General features: G+C 42.3%; 1 protein-coding gene across 1 annotated transcript in view; it reads right to left on the bottom strand.

The window, feature by feature from the left end:
- Positions 1-4,194: 4,194 nt before the first annotated feature.
- Positions 4,195-23,057, bottom strand: part of LOC128689020 (facilitated trehalose transporter Tret1-2 homolog) — a 104,469-nt gene continuing 85,606 nt past the window's right edge. The window contains exons 3-5 of the mRNA XM_053777080.2: positions 21,560-21,869; positions 16,306-16,505; positions 4,195-8,927 (exon numbers count right to left, since the gene is read on the bottom strand). Of these exons, the coding sequence (XP_053633055.2) occupies positions 7,860-8,927; positions 16,306-16,505; positions 21,560-21,869 (1,578 nt within the window). The 3' untranslated portion in view covers positions 4,195-7,859. The remainder of the gene's footprint in view (positions 8,928-16,305; positions 16,506-21,559; positions 21,870-23,057) is intronic.

A 23,057-nucleotide genomic window follows, 5' to 3' on the forward strand; every position in this document is an offset into this window, starting at 1 on the left:
AAGGCACAGTACTCGCTCCCATCTTGTTCCTCATCCTCATATCCGACATAGACAAGGATGTCAGCCACAGCACCGTGTCTTCCTTAGCAGATGACTCCCGAATCTGCATGACAGTGTCTTCCATTGCAGACACTGCAAGGCTCCAGGCGGACATCAACTGAATCTTTCAGCGGGCTGCAGAAAACAATATGAAGTTCAACGATGAGAAATTTCAATTACTCAGATATGGTAAACGCGAGGAAATTAAATCTTCATCAGAGTACAAAACAAAATCTGGCTACAAAATAGAGCGAAACACCAACGTCAAAGACCTGGGAGTGATCATGTCGGAGGATCTCACCTTCAAGGACCATAACATTGTATCAATCGCATCTGCTAGAAAAATGACAGGATGGATAATGAGAACCTTCACGTGAGGTCACAGACCCTGAGCTGCTTTGGGGATTAGCGTGGACGGTTACAAAGCATGGCTTGCTTCTGCAGTGTTTTAAAAACTGAGGTTGGAGAGTTGAAGGAGGAGGTCTTGTTTCTCCAGGAGGAGATTAGGAGGCTGAAGGTCCACCTCAATGGGCCTGGGAGAGAGTGTGAGGTGGTTGGAGATGTGGGGAATGAGGCTTCTAGCAGTGAGGTGCAGTCTGTCTCTCACTGTGAGGAGGCTGTAGGTGGGGAGGTAGCAACGGCTACCAGCAGTGAGGTGCAGCCCAGCACCTGCTACAAGTGGCGAGTTGTTCACAGTAATGGGAGGCGCATCAGAGTAAGGAAAGTTAAGAGTGAAGATCTGAAGGTAGGAAATCGCTTCTCTGTTCTCCAGGATGAATGTACTTCAGTGGCCAGTGAAGGTAAGGGTACTACTGCCCCTGCTAATGAAGGTAAGCGCATTCTTGTGGTTGGTGACTCTCAGGTAAGATATGTTGACCGTGCTTTTTGTAATAGGAATAAGAAGATGAGAGATAGAGTGTGCTTCCCTGGAGCTGGTGTTGGGGACATTGTCAACAGGCTGGATAATATCATGTCAGGTAATGGGAACAAGCCCATTATCTGTCTCAGTGCTGGTGGAAATGATATTGGGAAGGTTAGGAGAGAAGAGCTGCTAGATAAGTACAGGTCAGCTATAGATTTCATTAAGTCTAAGGGAGGGATCCCAATCATATGTAGCATCTTGCCTAGAAGGGGAGTAGGAAATGAATGGTTGTCTAGGGCAATTGGTGTAAATTGCTGGCTAGACAGATACTGCAAGGAACTTGCAATCCCATTCATTGACAACTGGAACAACTTTTATGGCAAACATGATATGTATGCAAGGGATGGGGTACATCTCTCTGGGGCAGGGGTGGTAGCACTTGCAGACTCGATTGAGAAGGCCATTGGTGAAATGCCTATGATTTTAAACTGATGGAAGATAGAGGTATGGGTGTGTGTGGGAAACAAGCAGGTTGCAACACTAGGGTTGGAAACAGTAAATGTATAAAAGGCATTCAGCATGAAGTTATAAATAAAGACAATAGAACAGGTCAGCAAACAAAGGGGGACAGCAGAGGGCAGCAAGGGACTAGCTCCCTTAAGGTTTACTATACTAATAGCAGGAGTGTTAGAAATAAGATAGATGAGCTAAGATTAATTGCAAGTGCAGGAAACATAGATATTATTGCTATAACAGAGACCTGGCTCAATCTGAAAGATAGAGAGATGCCCTCTGAATGTCACATACAAGGCTATAAATTATTCCACACTGACAGGGTCAACAGGAAAGGTGGTGGAGTAGCGATGTATGTCAGAGACAATTTAAATTGTTGTGTTAGACAAGATATTAAATTAGAAGCGTCAGCCACTGAATCTGTTTGGTTACAGCTTCTCGAGGGCCGAGAAAAACTAATTTTGGGTGTGATTTACAGGGCCCCAAATCTTGATAGGGAGTGCAGTAAACTTCTATGGGACGAAATTCGTAAGGCATCTACATACGAAAATGTTGTGCTAATGGGAGATTTCAACTATAGACAGATTGACTGGAGCAATTTGACAGGAAATTTAGAGTCGGGTGACTTTCTTGATACGATCCAGGATTGTTTTTTAAAACAGTTTGTGACAGAGCCAACTAGGGGAAATAACCTCCTTGACTTGGTTCTTGCCAGTAGGGAAACACTAATTAATAATCTTGAGGTTAATGATGAGCTTGGGGAGAGTGATCACAAATCACTCAGTTTTAACATATCATGGAATTCCCCTAATAATGGCAATCAAGTCTCCGTCCCTGACTTTCGCTTGGCTGATTTCATAGGACTGAAAAATTACTTAGGTGGGCTGAACTGGAATGACCTGACTAAGGGTCAGGTAGGTGGTGATGGTTGCCGATATGATGCTTTCCATGGCATAGTTCTAGCTGCTCAGTCAAATTATGTTCCAAATAGGGAAATCAGATCAAACAAAAATGATCCTAAATGGATGAACAATAGATTAAAATATCTGATTGGTCAAAAGAGAGGCATATATAGGCAAATCAAAAGAGGAGAGGGGCAATTAAGAAATCGATATATTCAGTTAAAGAGAGAAATAAAAAAGGGAATTAGAAAAGCAAAAAGAGATTATGAGGTTAAAGTTGCAAGAGAATCGAAGACTAACCCAAAAGGATTCTTTCAGGTATACAGAAGTAAGATCAGGGACAAGATAGGCCCACTCAAAAGTTCCTCGGGTCAGCTCACTGACAGTGATAAGGAAATGTGTAGAATTTTTAACACATACTTCCTCTCAGTTTTTACACAGGAGGATACCAGCGATATTCCAGTAATGATAAATTATGTAGAACAGGACGATAATAAACTGTGCACTATTAGGGTCACAAGTGACATGGTCCTTAGGCAAATAGATAAATTAAAACCTAACAAATCCCCAGGCCCTGATGAACTGTATGCAAGGGTTCTAAAGGAATGTAAAGAGGTGCTTAGCACACCTTTGGCTAATCTTTTCAACATATCACTACAAACTGGCATGGTGCCAGATAAGTGGAAAATGGCAAATGTGATACCTATTTTCAAAACAGGTGACAGGTCCTTAGCTTCGAACTATAGACCAATAAGCCTAACCTCCATAGTGGGAAAATTTATGGAATCAATAATTGCCGAGGCAGTTCGTAGCCACCTTGAAAAGCATAAATTAATCAACGAATCTCAGCATGGTTTTACAAAGGGGCGTTCCTGCCTTACGAATTTATTAACTTTTTTCACTAAGGTATTTGAGGAGGTAGATCATGGTAATGAATATGATATTGTGTATATGGACTTCAGTAAGGCTTTTGACAGGGTCCCACATCAGAGACTATTGAGGAAAATTAAAGCACATGGAATAGGAGGAGAAATTTTTTCCTGGATAGAGGCATGGTTGACAAATAGGCAGCAGAGAGTTTGCATAAATGGGGAGAAATCAGAGTGGGGAAGCGTCACGAGCGGTGTTCCACAGGGGTCAGTGTTGGGCCCCCTGCTGTTCACAATCTACATAAACGACATAGATGAGGGCATAAAGAGCGACATCGGCAAGTTTGCCGATGACACCAAAATAGGCCGTCGAATTCATTCTGACGAGGACATTCGAGCACTCCAGGAAGATTTGAATAGACTGATGCAGTGGTCGGAGAAGTGGCAGATGCAGTTTAATATAGACAAATGCAAAGTTCTAAATGTTGGACAGGACAATAACCATGCCACATATAAACTAAATAATGTAGATCTTAATATTACGGATTGCGAAAAAGATTTAGGAGTTCTGGTTAGCAGTAATCTGAAACCAAGACAACAGTGCACAAGTGTTCGCAATAAAGCTAATAGAATCCTTGGCTTCATATCAAGAAGCATAAATAATAGGAGTCCTCAGGTTGTTCTTCAACTCTATACATCCTTGGTTAGGCCTCATTTAGATTATGCTGCACAGTTTTGGTCACCGTATTACAGAATGGATATAAATTCTCTGGAAAATGTACAAAGGAGGATGACAAAGATGATCCCATGTATCAGAAACCTTCCCTATGAGGATAGACTAAGGGCCCTGAAACTGCACTCTCTAGAAAGACGTAGAATTAGGGGGGATATGATTGAGGTGTATAAGTGGAAGACAGGAATAAATAAAGGGGATGTAAATAGTGTGCTGAAAATATCTAGCCTAGACAGGACTCGCAGCAATGGTTTTAAGTTGGAAAAATTCAGATTCAGGAAGGATATAGGAAAGTACTGGTTTGGTAATAGAGTTGTGGATGAGTGGAACAAACTCCCAAGTACCGTTATAGAGGCCAGAACGTTGTGTAGCTTTAAAAATAGGTTGGATAAATACATGAGTAGATGTGGGTGGGTGTGAGTTAGACCTGATAGCTTGTGCTAACAGGTCGGTTGCCGTGTTCCTCCCTTAAGTCAATGTGACCTGACCTGACTAGGTTGGGTGCATTGGCTTAAGCCGGTAGGAGACTTGGACCTGCCTCGCATGGGCCAGTAGGCCTTCTGCAGTGTTCCTTCGTTCTTATGTTCTTATGTTCTTATGATGACACTCTTCAGGTCACTTGTTCTATCTAGGCTGGAATATTGCTGCACACTAACAGCACCTTTCAAGGCAGGTGAAATTGCTGACCTAGAAAATGTACAGAGAACCTTCACGGCGCGCATAACGGAGATAAAACACCTCAGTTACTGGGAGCGCTTGAGGTTCCTGAACCTGTATTCCCTGGAACACAGGCGGGAGAGATACATGATTATATACACCTGGAAAATCCTAGAGGGACTAGTACCGAACTTGCACACGAAAATCACTCACTACGAAAACAAAAGACTTGGCAGACGATGCAACATCCCCCCAATGAAAAGCAGGGGTGTCACTAGCACGTTAAGAGACCATACAATAAGTGTCAGGGGCCCGAGACTGCTCAACTGCCTCCCAGCATACATAAGGGGGATTACCAACAGACCTCTGGCAGTCTTCAAGCTGGCACTGGACAAGCACCTAAAGTCGGTTCCTGACCAACCGGGCTGTGGCTCATACGTTGGTTTGCGTGCAGCCAGCAGCAACAGCCTGGTTGATCAGGCTCTGATCCACCAGGAGGCCTGGTCACAGACCGGGCCGCGGGGGCGTTGACCCCCGGAACTCTCTCCAGGTAAACTCCAGGGGTAGAGGTCGACTCGGGGCATGGGTGAGGCAGGAGTGTTTTGAATGTAGTGAGGAGGCTGGGAAAGCATGGAACCAGGAAATTGGCGTTCACGGCGGCCTAAGGATTAATATAGGTCTCATTTCATAATAGGAAGTGTCGTAACTGTTCCTGGTGGAGAGTGAGGGAACGTGATTTACGGGACCACCGTAATAGAGTGGTAAAATGAGTGAATAAGGGTAGGACCGGGTGACTGGCGCATCACCATGGACTGTGTCCCGGGGAAAATTACTCTTGGTTTAATCATCACTCATCGGTCTCAGATCCTAATGGAGTGATCTCTAATGTGTATAATAATTATGAGACATTAAATCGTCTTGTGAATTGTAATGTAATTAATGATTATAACGCTAAGTTAAGAGAATGCGTGAAGTGAAATAAGTCGCCTTGCTCCGAGTGAACACGTTAGACCTCGTTGTTCTCGAGACGAGGAAAGTGAAGTTCATTGAGCCACGACTTCTAAACCGGGACAAACCAACGGATACCTCGTCCTGCTGGAATGAGAACCGTGTCGGTGTAGCAGGACATCGAAATGAAATGGTGAATGGAGGAAATAAGGAGTATCAATCACCCACAGTTAAGTAACCCTTCTAGTTATAGCAGACTGATGCTGGCCAGTTAGGTATGTTGTAATTGGATAGGTTATGAGTGATCCAGCTACATCAAGTGACCACCAGAGAATATCTGGTAAGTGGAGAGATTATGTACAAGTGTTTTTCCTTTATGGATATATCCATGTGTAACCTACCCCTCCCTTCATTCAGTTACACTAATATAATCTATACAGTCCACAATTAATTAGTAGCACTGTATTTGTGGGTGCTATCCAATCCATACTGGTCTCGGATAGATATGGATAAGATTGTGAGGTCGAAGGGACCACCTGCCGTGACCAGGGGTGGTTAAGTTTTCTCACATGTCTACACGGGGTGACTACGGTAAACAATATGGTTGTCTCCCAATGAGATTACTTGTACGTATATAATGTTGAGGTACATACAGGTAAGCACCCCTAGAAAATTTTCCACACATACCATAGGACAGGGAAAGCTGATGGTAGAAAGACCATAAGACGTCCATTCATTTAGATTGTAACCTAATGAACATAGGATGTTAAGTGTTCAAGTCAATGTGAAGTGAAGCATTAACTTTAATATAAAATTGAGCACTATAATACTGGAGAAACATTTATTGTAGGTAGATTAGGTATAGGTCAAGAGAGTGTCTTTCAGTGTGATAACAATGAAAATCGCAAGTTTCATCAACTGGTAAACTTAAGCTCCAGTTCAAGCAAGATTCAGGATAATATCCATGCAATATTTAAATAGGTACCCAGTAACCTGTTTAAATAAATCTCTATAATTGATAAATTTGACTAATATTAAAAAGTTCCTGGATTGCCACAAAAAAAAAAAAAAATAGGCTTACCTAATCACCTAGTTGAAGTTGTCTCACTCGAAGTACTCTCCTTGGGAGGCTATACACTGATCCTGGCACCTCTGCCACTTCTCCAAACATTTCTAGAACTCCTCTTTCCTAACGGCGTCTAGCAAGTGCTGCGCTTCTACTTGAATTTCTTCCACATTGTTAAAAAGTTGCCCCTTGAGTGCAATTATTGTTTTTGGGAAGAACACTGTGTTTGACTCCTTGCTTCATTGCCAAATGCTTACTGAAGTATTTTGTGATTTTTCACTAGCTGTTTTCCTGAGACAAGCAGAATTTCTCTCTCTCTCTCTCTCTCACACACACACACACACACACACACACACACACACACACACACACACACACACACACACACACAGTTCTTTCTTTTGAAGAATCCATTCTCTTAAACAAAAAATTGCAACAATACATTGATAACACAACAAAAATACCTCTCTAAGCTCAATGGAACGACCAACCACACTGAAATTTGCAACGTTACTTCACAAATGAATGTATTGCATAATGTGATTTATGTGGCTGCCACATTTCGTCAACGAAGCACACAAAAAATTCTAGTCAGGGAACTTTTTGATAGCACCTCGTTGGCTGTGATTTGTGCTTCTACGAGTCTGTTCCTCAGTGGGTGGTTTATGTGAAAGAAATCATCTAACACTAAGGTCAGTTGGTTGATTAATTTGGTTTAAAGCCTATCAACTACATGAGGGTCATTAAGGATGCATGTAGCCTGTTCAACACCAATCAAGAATACTGTAATCCTTACAGTAAACTATCGGCATATATACATAGAGATATGCACCTCACGGTGTATATATTTTGTAATGTACTAAGACATGTTATAATTTGTTCCTTGCTGTTATTAATAAATATTAAATGGTGATAATTCCATGTAAATTTACCATTTACAGTCCACTGCTTTGATCTACAATAATTTTTAGCATTAGTGTTATTCTTATGAATATACCACTACAGTAAACATACATACGTACAGTATTTCTGAGATAATTGCAATAACATAGTATTTCCAGTGTTGAATATACATTCAGATATAAATATGTCAAGTCCCACTTGCAAATTTATAATTATTAATAGAGGGTGAGTTATAGAGAGGAACACAACTCTTATGCTCTAAAATAAAGTCTACCATTAGGAATCTGAAGTAACCAACACATTTAACTTTTAAGCTTCTTTATCTCCATTTCACTTTGGGAAAAAAATGTTTGATAATAAAAAAAGTCTACAAGTGTACGTCATTTTGTGTTTCGTCATTTTTTAAATTTTGAGAAGGAAGCCTCCATGACCTTTCAATATCTTTTAACGACCGACCACGAGTTTCTGGTACAAATATGGCAACGAACAACCCGTGTGCTATGCAGCCAACAGAATAGGACCAAAACAAACCATACAAGCCCAGCACTCCTATCATCTCATCAAAGGTTTTAGAGACAAGGAAGGATGTAACTGCGTAACATGTGACAGAAATACCCAGGCCTTGGGAACGAATAGGTTCAGGAAGTATCTCAGTGGCCACTAGCCAGCTGGAAGGCATCACACCAATAGACACTCCTATCATAAACACTATCAGACCTGCTAATGGTAACCAGCTCAGCCACACCAGGTCGTAATTTTGACTGTGTAGATAGAAGAATAAACCAATTACTCCAGTGCCAACAGTGGCAAAGAGGTTCCCACCCACTAGTAACAGTTTACGTGGAACATGATAAAGCAAAAAAGAAGAAATAATGTTACCTGCAAGGCGTACTGATCCCACAATAAACGAGCTCCAGAATGGGTCTGTGCCTACACCAGCCAGTGTGAAAATTCTTACTACATATAATGCTACTACAATAGCACCAGAAAATTCTTTTATTACTACTACAAATATAGATATTATCATGGGTTTCATGTTGACTTTTTTCTTTAGCAACATCAATGAATCATAAAACGAATAATTTTCCTTTACAACACACACTTTCATTTCTGTCATCTCGTTTTCCACTTTCTCTGGCGAATGCCGAAGCTTCAGGAGAGTCATTTTTACCTCTGCATCTCTTCCTTTCCTGACGAGCCACACTGGAGACTCGGGAGACAACAGGAGACAGAAGCAACTTGGAACAATGGTCATCAAGGGAAGGAGCAGGGCTGCAGTATACCAGTAGAGGTAGCGACCCAGCAGGTAACACAGCAGGAAACCTAGGGTGACCCATGCCTCGACCAAGCTGGTCAGGCATCCACGGTAAGAATCAGTACTCACCTCACATATATACACTGAGATGGTAGGAATGAGCACTGCTGCTGTCGCTCCCTGAAAATCAAGAACCTGGTTATTTATAATTGCTGTATCGTTTAGAGTTTTCATAAGAGGAAGTCTAGCTCTTGAGACTAATCTTTAAACATTTGATGCACCAATGAAATTTACCTATCATGATTCATTAATATCTGAACCAATACCATATTTGTTATGGGGGCCTGGGATCATCACCTCAATGGTCCCATCTTGGATCATGCCTCATAAATTGGAAGGTAAATGTTACTGGAATAAGAACTATCATAAAACACATTGGAAAGTAAAGGCAAGTGTATATCTGTCATCATACAGGAGGCCCTCCACATTCACCAGGGTTAGGGGATCAAGAACCTCACGAATCTTGAAAATTCATGAATGTTTGGTGTGCAAATATGATGTAGGGAAATATAATAATACTGTACTGTAGCGTTCGCAAATGTTTTGATTTGCAAATATATTGTAGGGAAATATAATAATAGCATTTACTTAGCCTAACAATACTGCTTCCTTAACCTATTGAACCACGAACAATCATAAAGCACATGGAAACTTCGTAAAATATTGTATATACATTCTTCTTCTTTCTTTCAACACACTGGCCATATCCCACAAAGGCAGGGTGGCCCAAAAAGAAAAACTAAAGTTTCTCTTTTAAATTTAGTAATTTATACGGGAGAAGGGGTTACTAGCCCCTTGCTCCCGGCATTTTAGTCGCCTCTTACAACACGCATGGCTTACGGAGGAAGAACTCTGTTCCACTTCCCCATGGAGATAAGAGGAAATAAACAAGAACAAGAACTAGAAAGAAAATAGAAGAATACCCAGAGGGGTGTGTATATATATGCTTGTACATGTATGTGTAGTGTGATCTAAGTGTAAGTAGAAGTAGCAACACATACCTGAAATCTTGCATGTTTATGAGACAGACAAAAGACACCAGCAATCCTACCATCATGTAAAACAATTACAGGTTTTCGTTGTACACTCACTTGGCAGGACGGTAGTACCTCCCTGGGTGGTTGCTGTTTACCAACCTACTACCTAGGTTGTATATACATGTTATGGTTTAATAACAAATAATGAACAAACGAAACACTCACCACTCGTAAGGTTAGGCAGACGAACTCTGACGACTTGTGATGATGATGACAATGACGATGATGATGGTGATGATAGCCATGCAGTTACTGATGACATATGTAGGCAAATCAAAAGAGGAGAGGGGCAATTAAGAAATCGATATATTTAGTTAAAGAGAGAAATAAAAAAGGGAATTAGAAAAGCAAAAAGAGATTATGAGGTTAAAGTTGCAAGAGAATCGAAGACTAACCCAAAAGGATTCTTTCAGGTATACAGAAGTAAGATCAGGGACAAGATAGGCCCACTCAAAAGTTCCTCAGGTCAGCTCACTGACAGTGATAAGGAAATGTGTAGAATTTTTAACACATACTTCCTCTCAGTTTTTACACAGGAGGATACCAGCGATATTCCAGAAATGATCAATTATGTAGAACAGGACGATAATAAACTGTGCATGATTAGGGTCACAAGTGACATGGCCCTTAGGCAAATAGATAGTTAAAACCTAACAAATCCCCAGGCCCTGATGAACTGTATGCGAGGTGTAGTGATACTGCTCCCGTGGGGAGCAGCAGCAGGATAATACTGCACCACCTCTCGGGGCCCTTAACAACAACAACAGTTTGGTGTGTGTCATGGGCGCCAACACATGGTGCGTGATTCTCTTCTCTTCTAGTATCCCTATATTAGTGATGCAGATTACATGGTGAGTTTAAATATGTGGCCTGTAGTTATAACTTTTCTCTTGACATATGCAAGACATCACCATCCCTGTAGAAGCCGTTATTAGATGTACTAGTCATTATATTTTGTTGTTGCAGAAGTACTATGAAGATTCTATGTTCAATAAAGCCTAGAGATAAGGCCTGTGTTTCTATCACAACAATTTATTGAACATAGAATCCTGGGCTACCTGGTGGTGATCCTGCGCTGGACTACATCACAACATGGAGCGTTTACTGAAACCTGAGAGGCTAGACTGTGACCCCAGCTTATCAACGGCTGCTCAGTAATGGAAGCACTGGTTTAAGACTTTCGAAAACTTCTTGGGAGCCCTTCCTAAAGAAGATCTAGATAAACTAAGTCTGCTCATCAATTTTGTGTCACCTAAGATATATGAGGCTATTTCTGAGTGTAATACCTACGAAGATGCTATCAAAACCCTCAAGTCTCAGTATATTAAACCTACAAATGAAATCTTTGCACGCTATCGCCTTGCAACTCGCCGCCAGCAGATTGATGAATCCTTAGAGGAATACCTTCAAGCACTGAAAATTTTAGGTAAGGACTGTCACTTCCAACCAGTGACAGCTGCTCAGTATTGTGAAGAGTCCATCAGGGATACTTTTATCAGTGGCCTGCAATCACCAATAATAAGGCAGCGTTTATTGGAGAATAAAACTCTCGACTTAGCCGCTGCCTTTGACCAGGCAAGAGCTCTAGATTCAGCCCAGAAGAATTCTGAAGTATACAGTACCACTCAGCCTTCTCGAGTGGTAAGTGCTGCAATTCCTGACCAAGACTCTTGCAATGAAGTTACTGTGGAACCTGCCTCAGTGACAGCAGCAGCAGGTGCGGTGTGTTTCTTTTGTGGTTTTTCAAGACATCCACGTCCAAAGTGTCCTGCTCGTGAAGCAATATGCCGTAAATGCCACAAGAAAGGTCACTTTGCTAAAGTATGTCGTGCTAATGCATCAACAAGAGCTAGTGCCTCCACACATTCCAGTGATCATGCGACACTAGCAACAGTGACTTCTGCGGCTACTCCAAATTCACTGTCAAAGGCAGTTGTGAAAGTATTCATCAAAGGAACAGAAGTAGATGGTCTTATTGATAGTGGCAGCTCAGAGAGTTTCATCAATCTTGACTTAGTTAAACGCCACTCCTTGACTGTACATCACTCATCAGGTACCGTTTCCATGGCATCAACATCTCTCTCTATTCAGACCTTAGGGTTTTGTAAGGTAAATCTCAGAGTTAATGGAAAGGATTATCAAGATGTACATTTAGCTATTCTGCCACAACTGTGCTCTGATGTTATCCTTGGTCAGGACTTTCAGAAGCTGCATGGTAGTGTCACCTTAACATATGGAGGTGAACTGCCTCCTCTTGTTGTCTGTGGACTTAGCACTTTAAGGGTAGACCCACCAAAGCTGTTTGCAAATCTTACCGCGGATTGCCATCCTATATCAGCTAAGTCACGCCGCTATTCTTATGAGGATCGGATGTTCATTGAGAAAGAAACTCAGAGGCTGCTGAAGGAGGGTATTATAGAACCGAGTAATTCCCCTTGGCGTGCACAGGTTGTTGTTGTTAAAGATGATTATAGGAAACGGAGACTGGCTATCGATTACTCTGAGACAATCAACAAATTTACACTTTTTGATGGGTACCCTCTACCTCGAATTGATGATACAGTGAACAAAATTGCTCAGTACTATGTGTTTAGCACAATTGATCTACAGAGTGCCTATCATCAAGTCCCTATAAGGAATGAAGATAAACCATACACAGCATTTCAGGCTAGTGATGGCCTGTATCAGTTTACCAGAGTCCCTTTTGGAGTCACCAATGGGGTAGCCTGCTTCCAACGAATTATGGATTCACTCATTCAGGAAGAGCAACTCATGGGAACTTATGCGTATTTAGATAATGTTACCATTTGTGGCAAGACCCAGGAGGAACATGATGCAAACCTTGATAAGTTTTTGGAAGCCGCCAAGAAGAAAATGTTAGTTACAATGAGGAAAAGTGCACTTTTTCAACTAAAAGGCTTAGTATCCTTGGTTATGTAGTGGAAGGAGGTTCAATATTCCCAGACCCTGAACGACTACGACCTCTATGGGAACTTCCAATGCCTCAAGACAAAAAGTCACTCCGAAGAACTCTTGGTCTCTTTGCTTATTACTCACAATGGATCTACAACTATTCAAGTAAAGTCAGCCCATTGAGTGCTACCACATTTCCTGTGACAAAGGAAGCAGAAGCCGCTTTCCATACTCTCAGACAGGACATTGAAAACTCAGTAGTTCAAGCCATTGATGAGTCCCTACCATTCGAAGTGGAAACGGATGCATCTGACATTGCCATTGCTGCAGTCTTATCTCAGGCAGGACGACCAGTAGCCTTCTTTTCGAGAACTTTTCAAGGATCAGAGAAATGTTACGCTGCTGTAGAAAAGGAAGCCCAGGCCATCATAGAAGCAGTTCGCCACTGGAGGCATTATTTAACTGGTAGACATTTCACCATAAGGACTGACCAACGGTCCGTGATGTATATGTTCGACAAGAAGCACAAAAGTAGGATAAAGAATGACAAGATATTACGCTGGAGGATGAAACTATAGTGTTATGACTTTGATATTCTGTACCGACCGGGTAGAGAAAACATCTCACCTGATGCATTCTCTAGGTCCCACTGTGGAGCAGCATGCCATGATTTGCAATCACTCTCAGCGCTCCACAAGGCTTTGTGTCACCCAGGAGTTACACGCCTGTACCATTTTGTCAAATCAAAGAACATGCCCTACTCAGTGGAAGATGTGCGACAAGTGATCAGAGCATGCAGAGTATGTGCAGAGTGCAAGCCAAACTTTCATCAGCCAGAGAAGACTCATCTCATAAAATCCACCCAGCCTTTCGAGAGACTGAATATAGATTTCAAAGGACCTCTACCAAGCATAAATCAGAATAGATATTTCCTTAACATAGTAGATGAATATTCAAGGTTTCCCTTTGTGTTCCCCTGTGCAAATGTGACTGCTTCAACTGTTATTAGTTGTCTTTCACAGTTGTTCTCTATTTTTGGTATGCCAGCTTATATCCATTCAAACAGGGGATCCTCGTTCATGAGTAACGAACTTCAGGAGTTTTTGTCTAGCAAAGGTATTGCCTGCAGCAGAACAACAAGCTACAACCCTCAAGGCAATGGTCAAGTGGAGCGGTTCAATGGTACTATATGGAAGGCAGTTACAATGACATTGAAGTCGCGCAATCTACCTGTTCAACACTGGCAAACTGTCCTACCTGATGCTCATCACTCTATTAGATCATTGCTGTGCACAGCTACTAATGCAACCCCTCATGAAAGACGCCTCAACTATTCACGTCGTTCCTCTACGGGAGCCTCCGTGCCCACTTGGTTATGTCATCCTGGACCCATTCTCCTGAAGAGTCACCATAGGATGAACAAGACGGATCCTTTAGTGGAAGAGGTAGAGCTCCTGCAAGCTAATCCACATTACGCCCACATTCGCTACCAAAATGGTGAAGAGACTACAGTATCTACAAGACATTTAGCCCCAGTTGAAATCCCCATTTAAGGAAGGTTCCTAGATACTGGCAAGAGGTGTCAGTCAAAGAAATTGGACCTCCACTCCCCTTTCTTGGATAGAACTTGAATGCCTCCTATTTCTCCAGACATTATAGCACCCCCACATAAATGTATTCATAATAATAATAATAATAATAATAATAATAATAATAATAATAATAATAATAATAATAATAATAATGAGAGTCTACCAATCTAGCATACCGAGTCCGGTTCATCTGAAATGTTTTGTGATGTTTCTGTAACTTGGGAATGAGGTTCTCATTTGTATCGTCTTCTGACTTTTTCCCTAGTCAAGTCTACCTTTGTCTATGTCCAAGGGAATCTTAAGTGATTATTATGTCATTACTGGTCTTTGAAACCATGTCAGGATATCTAGCCAGTACTGGATATTTAGCCAGTACTGGATATCTAGCCAGTACTGGATATTTAGCCAGTACTGGATATCTAGCCAGTACTGGATATTTAGCCAGTACTGGATATCTAGCCAGTACTGGATATCTAGCCAGTACTGAATATCTAGCCAGTACTGAATATCTAGCCAGTACTGGATATCTAGCCAGTACTGGATATCTAGCCAGTACTGAATATCTAGCCAGTACTGGATATCTAGCCAGTACTGGATATCTAGCCAGTACTGGATATCTAGCCAGTACAGGATATCTAGCTAGTACTGGATATCTAGCCAGTACTGGATATCTAGCCAGTACTGGATATCTAGCTAGTACTGGATATGTAGCCAGTACTGGATATCTAGCCAGTACAGGATATCTAGCTAGTACTGGATATCTAGCCAGTACTGAATATCTAGCCAGTATTGGATATCTAGCCAGTATTGGATATCTAGCCAGTATTGGATATCTAGCCAGTATTGGATATCTAGCCAGTACTGGATATCTAGCCAGTACTGGATATCTAGCCAGTACTGGATATCTAGCCAGTACTGGATATCTAACCAGTACAGGATATCTAGCTAGTACTGGATATTTAGCCAGTACTGGATATCTAGCCAGTGCAGGATATCTAGCTAGTACTGGATATTTAGCCAGTGCAGGATATCTAGCTAGTACTGGATATTTAGCCAGTACTGGATATCTAGCCAGTACTGGATATCTAGCCAGTATTGGATATCTAGCCAGTATTGGATATCTAGCCAGTATTGGATATCTAGCCAGTACTGGATATCTAGCCAGTACTGGATATCTAGCCAGTACTGGATATCTAGCCAGTACTGGATATCTAGCCAGTACTGGATATCTAGCTAGTACTGGATATTTAGCCAGTACTGGATTTCTAGCCAGTATTGGATATCTAGCCAGTATTGGATATCTAACCAGTACTGGATATCTAGCCAGTACAGGATATCTAGCTAGTACTGGATATTTAGCCAGTACTGGATATCTAGCCAGTACTGGATATCTAGCCAGTACTGGATATCTAGCCAGTATTGGATATCTAGCCAGTACTGGATATCTAGCCAGTACTGGATATCTAGCCAGTACTGGATATCTAGCCAGTATTAGATATCTAGCCAGTATTGGAAATCTAGCCAGTACTGGATATCTAGCCAGTACTGGATATCTAGCCAGTACTGGATATCTAGCCAGTACTGGATATATAGCCAGTACTGGATATCTAGCCAGTACTGGATATCTAGCCAGTACTGGATATCTAGCCAGTACTGAATATCTGGCCAGTACTGGATATCTAGCCAGTACTGGATATCTAGCCAGTATTAGATATCTAGCCAGTATTGGATATCTAGCCAGTACTGGATATCTAGCCAGTACTGGATATCTAGCCAGTACTGGATATCTAGCCAGTACTGGATATCTAGCCAGTACTGGATATCTAGCCAGTACTGGATATCTAGCCAGTACTGGATATCTAGCCAGTACTGGATATCTAGTTCATCTCCCTCCTATGGTAAATAACTGTGCCTGTCAAAGTGCTGAAACTTTATAATGAATGAAGGGCAGCCTACCTGGAGAACCCTGAAAACCAAAAAGATGGTTGGAGCAGCCCCGGCTTGTTGGATGTATGGCCAGGAAGCAAGATGTGCGGCCATGAAGAAGATAGCAAGGACAGGAGCTAGGAAGAGCTGAAGACGCCTGGGTCCTGCCCACTCGCACAGTATGCCTCCCAGCACTGATCCAGGGATGCACATGAATAGTGGCAACGTGGCTGGTAGCATACAAAGACACAAATCAGCAAGAGATAGACTGTTAATGTATGTACTTGCCTAATTGTGGTTGCCGGGGTCGAGGCTCAGCTCCTGGCCCGTGTGTGAACATCCTGTGTGTCAGTATTTTGTATGTGTGTGTGTTGGAGCAGTGGAGTGTGTGTGTGTGTGTGTGTGTGTGTGTGTACTCACCTAGTTGAGGTTGCAGGGGTCGAGTCCGAGCTCCTGGCCCCGCCTCTTCACTGGTTGCTACTAGGTCACTCCCCCTGAACCGTGAGCTTTATCATACTTCTGCTTAAAGCTATGTATGGATCCTGCCTCCACTACATCGCTTCCCAAACTATTCCACTTCCTGACTACTCTGTGGCTGAAAAAATACTTCCTAACATCCCTGTGATTCATCTGTGTCTTTAACTTCCAACTGTGTCCCCTTGTTGCTGTGTCCCATCTCTGCAACATCCTGTCTTTGTCCACCTTGTCAATTCCTCTCAGTATTTTGTATATCGTTATCATGTCCCCCCCCATCTCTCCTGTCCTCCAGTGTCGTCAGGTTGATTTCCCTTAATCTCTCCTCGTAGGACATACCTCTTAGCTCTGGGACTAGTCTTGTTGCAAACCTATGCACTTTCTCTAGTTTCTTTACATGCTTCGCTAGGTGTGGGTTCCAAACTGGTGCATACTCCAATATGGGCCTAACGTACACGGTGTACAATGTCCTGAACGATTCCTTATTAAGATGTCTTAATGCTGTTCTGAGGTTTGCTAGGCGCCCATATGCTGCAGCAGTTATTTGGTTGATGTGCGCTTCAGGAGATGTGCCTGGTGTTATACTCACCCCAAGAGTGAGGTTTGTAGTCTCTGGCCCCCTAGACTGTATTCCATCTGCGGTCTTCCTTGCTCTTCCCCAATCTTCATGACTTTGCACTTGGTGGGGTTGAACTCCAGGAGCCAGTTGCTGGACCAGGTCTGCAGCCTGTCCAGATCCCTTTGTAGTTCTGCCTGGTCTTCAATCGAATGAATTCTTCTCATCAACTTCACGTCATCTTCAAACAGGGACACTTCGGAGTCTATTCCTTCCGTCATGTCGTTCACAAATACCAGAAACGGTACTGGTCCTAGGACTGACCCCTGTGGGACCCAGCTGGTTACAGGTGCCCACTCTGACACCTCACCACGTATCATGACTCGCTGCTGTCTCCCTGACAAGTATTCCCTGATCCATTGTAGTGCCTTCCTTGTTATCCCTGCTTGGTCCTCCAGTTATTGCACTAATCTCTTGTGTGGAATTATGTCAAATGCCTTCTTGCAGTCCAAAAAAATGCAATCCACCCACCCCTCTCTCTTTTGTCTTACTGCTGTCACCATGTCATAGAACTCCAGTAGGCTTGTGACACAGGATTTCCCATCCCTGAAACCATGTTGGCTGCTGTTGATGAGATCATTCCTTTCTAAGTGTTCCACCACTCTTCTCCTGATAATCTCCATGACTTTGCATACTATACATGTCAGTGACACTGGTCTGTAGTTTAGTGCTTCATGTCTGTCTCCTTTTTTAAAGATTGGGACTACATTTGCTGTCTTCCATGCCTCAGGCAATCTCCCTGTTTCGATAGATGTATTGAATATTGTTGTTAAGGGTGCACATAGCGCCTCTGCTCCCTCTCTCAGGACCCATGGAGAGATGTTATCCGGCCCCATTGCCTTTGAGGTATCTAGCTCACTCAGAAGCCTCTTCACTTCTTCCTCGGTTGTGTGTACTGTGTCCAGCACATGGTGGTGTGCCCCACCTCTCCGTCTTTCTGGAGCCCCTTCTGTCTCCTCTGTGAACACTTCTTTGAATCTCTTGTTGAGTTCCTCACATACTTCACGGTCATTTCTTGTTGTCTCTCCTCTTTCCTTCCTTAGCCTGATTACCTGGTCCTTGACTGTTGTTTTCCTCCTGAGGTGGCTGTATAACAGCTTCGGCTTTCGCTGCTATGTAGTTTTCATATTGTCGTTGGGCCTCCCTTCTTATCTGTGCATATTCATTTCTGGCTCTACGACTGCTCTCCTTATTCTCCTGGGTCCTTTGCCTTCTATATTTCTTCCATTCCCTAGCACACTTGGTTTTTGCCTCCCTGCACCTTTGGGTGAACCATGGGCTCATCCTGGCTTTTTCATTATTCCTGTTACCCTTGGGTACAAACCTCTCCTCAGCCTCCTTGCACATTGTGTGTGTGTGTGTGTGTGTGTGTGTGTGTGTGTGTGTGTGTGTGTGTGTGTGTGTGTGTGTGTGTGTGTGTGTGTGTGTGTGTGTGTGTGTGTGTGTGTGTGTGTGTGTGTTTGTGTGTTTGTGTGTGCGCGCGCGCGCCAGCCAAATCACCGCATAAACTTCAAACAACTTATATCATACTGTGAGGGTGAACAAGGTAGGGTCTGAGCACTGCTAGACTTGGCTTATCAATTTACCGCTTACCACACCCAACAGCACAGCAAGAAATAAGCACTGTAGAAGTTTACAAGGGCGTGCATTCGTTAATGTGACTTGTCATCTAATATGGCGCATCAAAAACCCGTAATGTCATGTGCAAAACCTCAAAAGGCGGTAACGATAGATCTGCATACCTATTATGTTTCTAGGATGTTTGATGTGAGGTTATTTGCGTTTCAATATTTTTCGTGTAACTCTCAGTTTCACGACACTAACTTAGCCTTGTTTCTGGTGTTTTGATGCTTTATGTCCTTCGTATGTATTTTCACGTAACTCCTACACTATTGTATTGAAGAGGGAAATGGGAAGCAATCAGGTTCCATCCAAGGAACGGATCAAGAGCCCCCTCCCCTCGCCAGCATCAGAAAACCTTCTCTGAGGTGTACGTTCTTAAAGGGTATTTGAACGTTTGTCTCTACAAACTTTGCCTTATTTCTGGTATTAATTTTATTGCATATGTATATTGCCTATTTTAATCCATACTTTTAAAATCCGACATTTTTTTTTATAATTTAGACAGAGTCTAATGATGCAATATGACAACTGTGAAACGTTATTCCTGCTAATAAAGTATGCATGTCCTCATTCTGGTATTGATCATCAGTCAACGACTGCGCTTTCCAAGTAGCAGACACACACTCACACTCTCACATACACACTACAAATATCAGAGTGAGATGGACCTTGGGGTGAATGTAATACGAAGCATATCTGCGGCGTGTGCAACATTAGCAAATCTCTGAATAGCATTCAGAAACTTTAAGAGTCCTTTCGAACTTTGTATATATATATTAGGCCGTTATTGAATATACAGTGCCAGTAGGGAGCCCACTCCTGGTCAGGGTTGAAAACTTTCTAGGTTTTGCAACCGGTTAGTACCAGAACTGAGAGAATGCAACTTTCTCATAAACCCCCACACAAAAGATCAGTTTGACAATGAAATATGGATCCCAGGACCAACTTAATTCTCCTTACTATCCGTAAGGAGAATCAACTTTTTTAATTGAGGTCCTAAGTGCCACCACTTCTGAGTCCCGATTTTGGCGTCTGAACAATTGAGTCAGTCAGAAAATAAACCTAATTGAGATAGATAGCTTTATCTGTACTACCTTTTGTAACCTCTCCCTCTCTATACCTCATACCAGGTGTCTATTAAAAAAATACACTTCCGCTGCCCACATAGTTCCTGGGTAAATTTCACGTTGTTTTAGTCACATGTGTGGTGATGTCCACCTCGCCTCCTCTGCCCACGTCTCTTCTTCCACTTCCCCCATGCAAAGCCTCAGAAGTTAGCGACCGAAATGGTTCAAATTCCTTTTGTATAAGCTCGAGGATTATAACGATAAGTGGCGAGATTTTAACATTAATATAAAAGGAGAATTCATTACACACACGAGAGTGCAAAATCCACAAGACACCAATTCTAGCCAGACCTGAACTGCAGTGACAATATTTTCTCACAAATGTTCTTGTTATTGATTTTATGCTTTATTTACAGCTAGCAAAGTCAGGGTATTTCTCCAGAATGGTCTGCAATATACCACTGTGGATAAAATACTTAGCCATTTCTTGAACATTTCTGAGTGAGTTGTTTCTAAATTCATTAATTTTATCACACTCCAGTACATAATGACGCAAGGTGTGACAATAATCCATCTGGCAAAGTTTACATTTCGTTTGGTCTACATCTGGTGGTGGTGATTTAACCTGCCAAAGATACTTGTAACCCAGCCGGAGCCGGGCGGTAGTGACATCCAAGAGTCTGCTTATTTTGTTGGATGCACCATAGACATGTGGCTCCTCCTGCATGATAGAATGATGATAGATGGACTCACTGGTGTCAATCTCCCTGAGCCTTAAGTCCATAAAATTCAGCTGAAGTTCTTTTCGAGACTCAGCAATCAACATTTGCACCAATAACTCACTACAGTTGTGACCGGGTGTGGAAGTGTGAATTGCTCATTACTCTAAAATTTGTTCATGATTGCAGCCATGTATAAACGTAAGTAACCATTCTTACAGTATTCATTACCTTTGTAACTTGTGAGTTCATTACCTTTGTAACTTGTGAGTTCATTACCTTGTACCTAGTTCAGCCATCAAAACTTTGGAGCCCGGTCCCTGGACCCATTGTGTATCTCTGTAATCTGTAAATACCTTTGTAACTTGTCATGATTGTGACTAGACCTACCTGGAGTTCATTACCTTTGTAAATTGTGAGTTCATTACCTTTGTAAATTGTGAATTCATTACCTCTGTAACTTGCTCAGCTATCAAAACTTTGAGGCCCAGTCCCTGGACCAATTATGTACCTCTGTAATCTTTTGACTACCGCCCACAGGATGGGTATGGGGTGCATAATAAACATATTAAACTAAACTAATTAAACTAAACTATTGATTTTATTTGAAGATCTTGAGGCAAATTTCATCATAATGTATAGCAATAAATGGACTGAATGGTGGGAGGTTTTAACTGATGAACAACATTTGGTCAAGCTTCGCCATTGGCTGGGGAGACTTCAGTAAGCCACAGGCCTCCTGATCCTTAAAATGGTATATTACGTAGAAAATATATGTTATTTACCGAACCAACTGGCTTGTGATGATGAGAGATAGAGGCCGGTGTTAGCATGGGGCATGTCGATGGTGAGGATGGTGTCGGCGTGGAAGCTGGTGTCGGCGTGGAGGCTGGTGTCGGCGTGGAGGCTGGAGTTGGCGTGGAAGCTGGTGTCGGCGTGGAAGCTGGTGTCGGCGTGGAGGCTGGTGTTGGCGTGAAGGCTGGCATCACTAAGATAGAGGCTGGCGTTGGGATTGATGAGCTGGGGAAGGGCCAAGGCAGAGTAACCGAAGACTGACCAAACACCACATGTTAGCAGAGCTGAGGATGTCACCACCTGCAACACACCAAACAGAAGTCACTAGCATAAAGAAACAACTTATTTGTCACTGTTCTTACATATTATCAATAAAACAAAACTTTATAATAGTAAGAGTCGGCGACTAAGCTCAGTGGCAGAGCGTTCCGTTTATAACGGGGAGAATCCGGGTGAGGTAAAATCTATGGACAGTCTCCTTACATAAATAACCCACACATAGGAGAGAGGAGCTTACGACGACGTTTCGGTCCGAGTTGGACCGTAACGTCGTCGTAAGCTCCTCTCTCCTATGTGTGGGTCATCTGTGCATTGTTCCAGTCTCTGTACTGTGCCTTTTTGTTCTTGACAGTCTCCTTACACTCGTTGACTCTTTTAAACTAGCAGTTATTATTTAGCTTAAATCCTTGAATAATATACCATTTTCCCTCGAGTTTGTATCAAAAGTCAGTTTTGTAAGCTGTCATGTTTTGTCGTATTTCCTTTCCCACCTCACTGATGGATCTATCTCGTATGTAGACCTTTGCACCCGAGACCTGGGCCCGTGACACACCTGCATCCATGAAGGATGCGGCAGAAATCTGATAAAGGTCAGATAAAGCAGCAATCTGACAACCATTTAGCTTGTGAAAGGGCAATGACCGCTAGCGTGACTCAGAGAGGTTATGTGGGCGTCACATAGGTAAAGATAAGTACTTTGTGTTGCGATAAGACATTGCAATGTTGAAATGTTGAGCGAAGAAGCGGAACTTTTGCAACTACTCATTGCAAATTTTGCAATATCTCATTTTCTCTCATGCGGTTTTTGGCAAATTTCTCGGTCAGGCTAGATCTTGTTAGATTAGGTTAGGGTAAATTAGATTATCATCTTCCAATAAAAAGCACATTAAAACATAGCACAACGTCAATAAATGAAATATTACGTACAGAAGATAATTTTTTTTTAGAAGAGTGAGCGGAGAACCGAACCCACTGAGAGCACCGGAAAATACTGTCAGAATATCATTGTTTAAAGCTCGTAAAGTCTCCTATATGACTGTTTTAAGAATAGTAAAATACTGACTATTATTAAGAGGATGAGCTGAACTCTGATATTAAATCTTATAAGTATAAACAAAAAAATTATGAGAGAAATGTGCCATATTTATGGACAATCCCAGAGGAGTTGAGGTGGCGGGGGGGTTGTGGAGGGATGTTTACATAAATCCC

This window comes from Cherax quadricarinatus, chromosome 21 (genome assembly GCF_038502225.1).
Source record: "Cherax quadricarinatus isolate ZL_2023a chromosome 21, ASM3850222v1, whole genome shotgun sequence".
In the NCBI taxonomy this organism is placed as follows: domain Eukaryota; kingdom Metazoa; phylum Arthropoda; class Malacostraca; order Decapoda; family Parastacidae; genus Cherax; species Cherax quadricarinatus.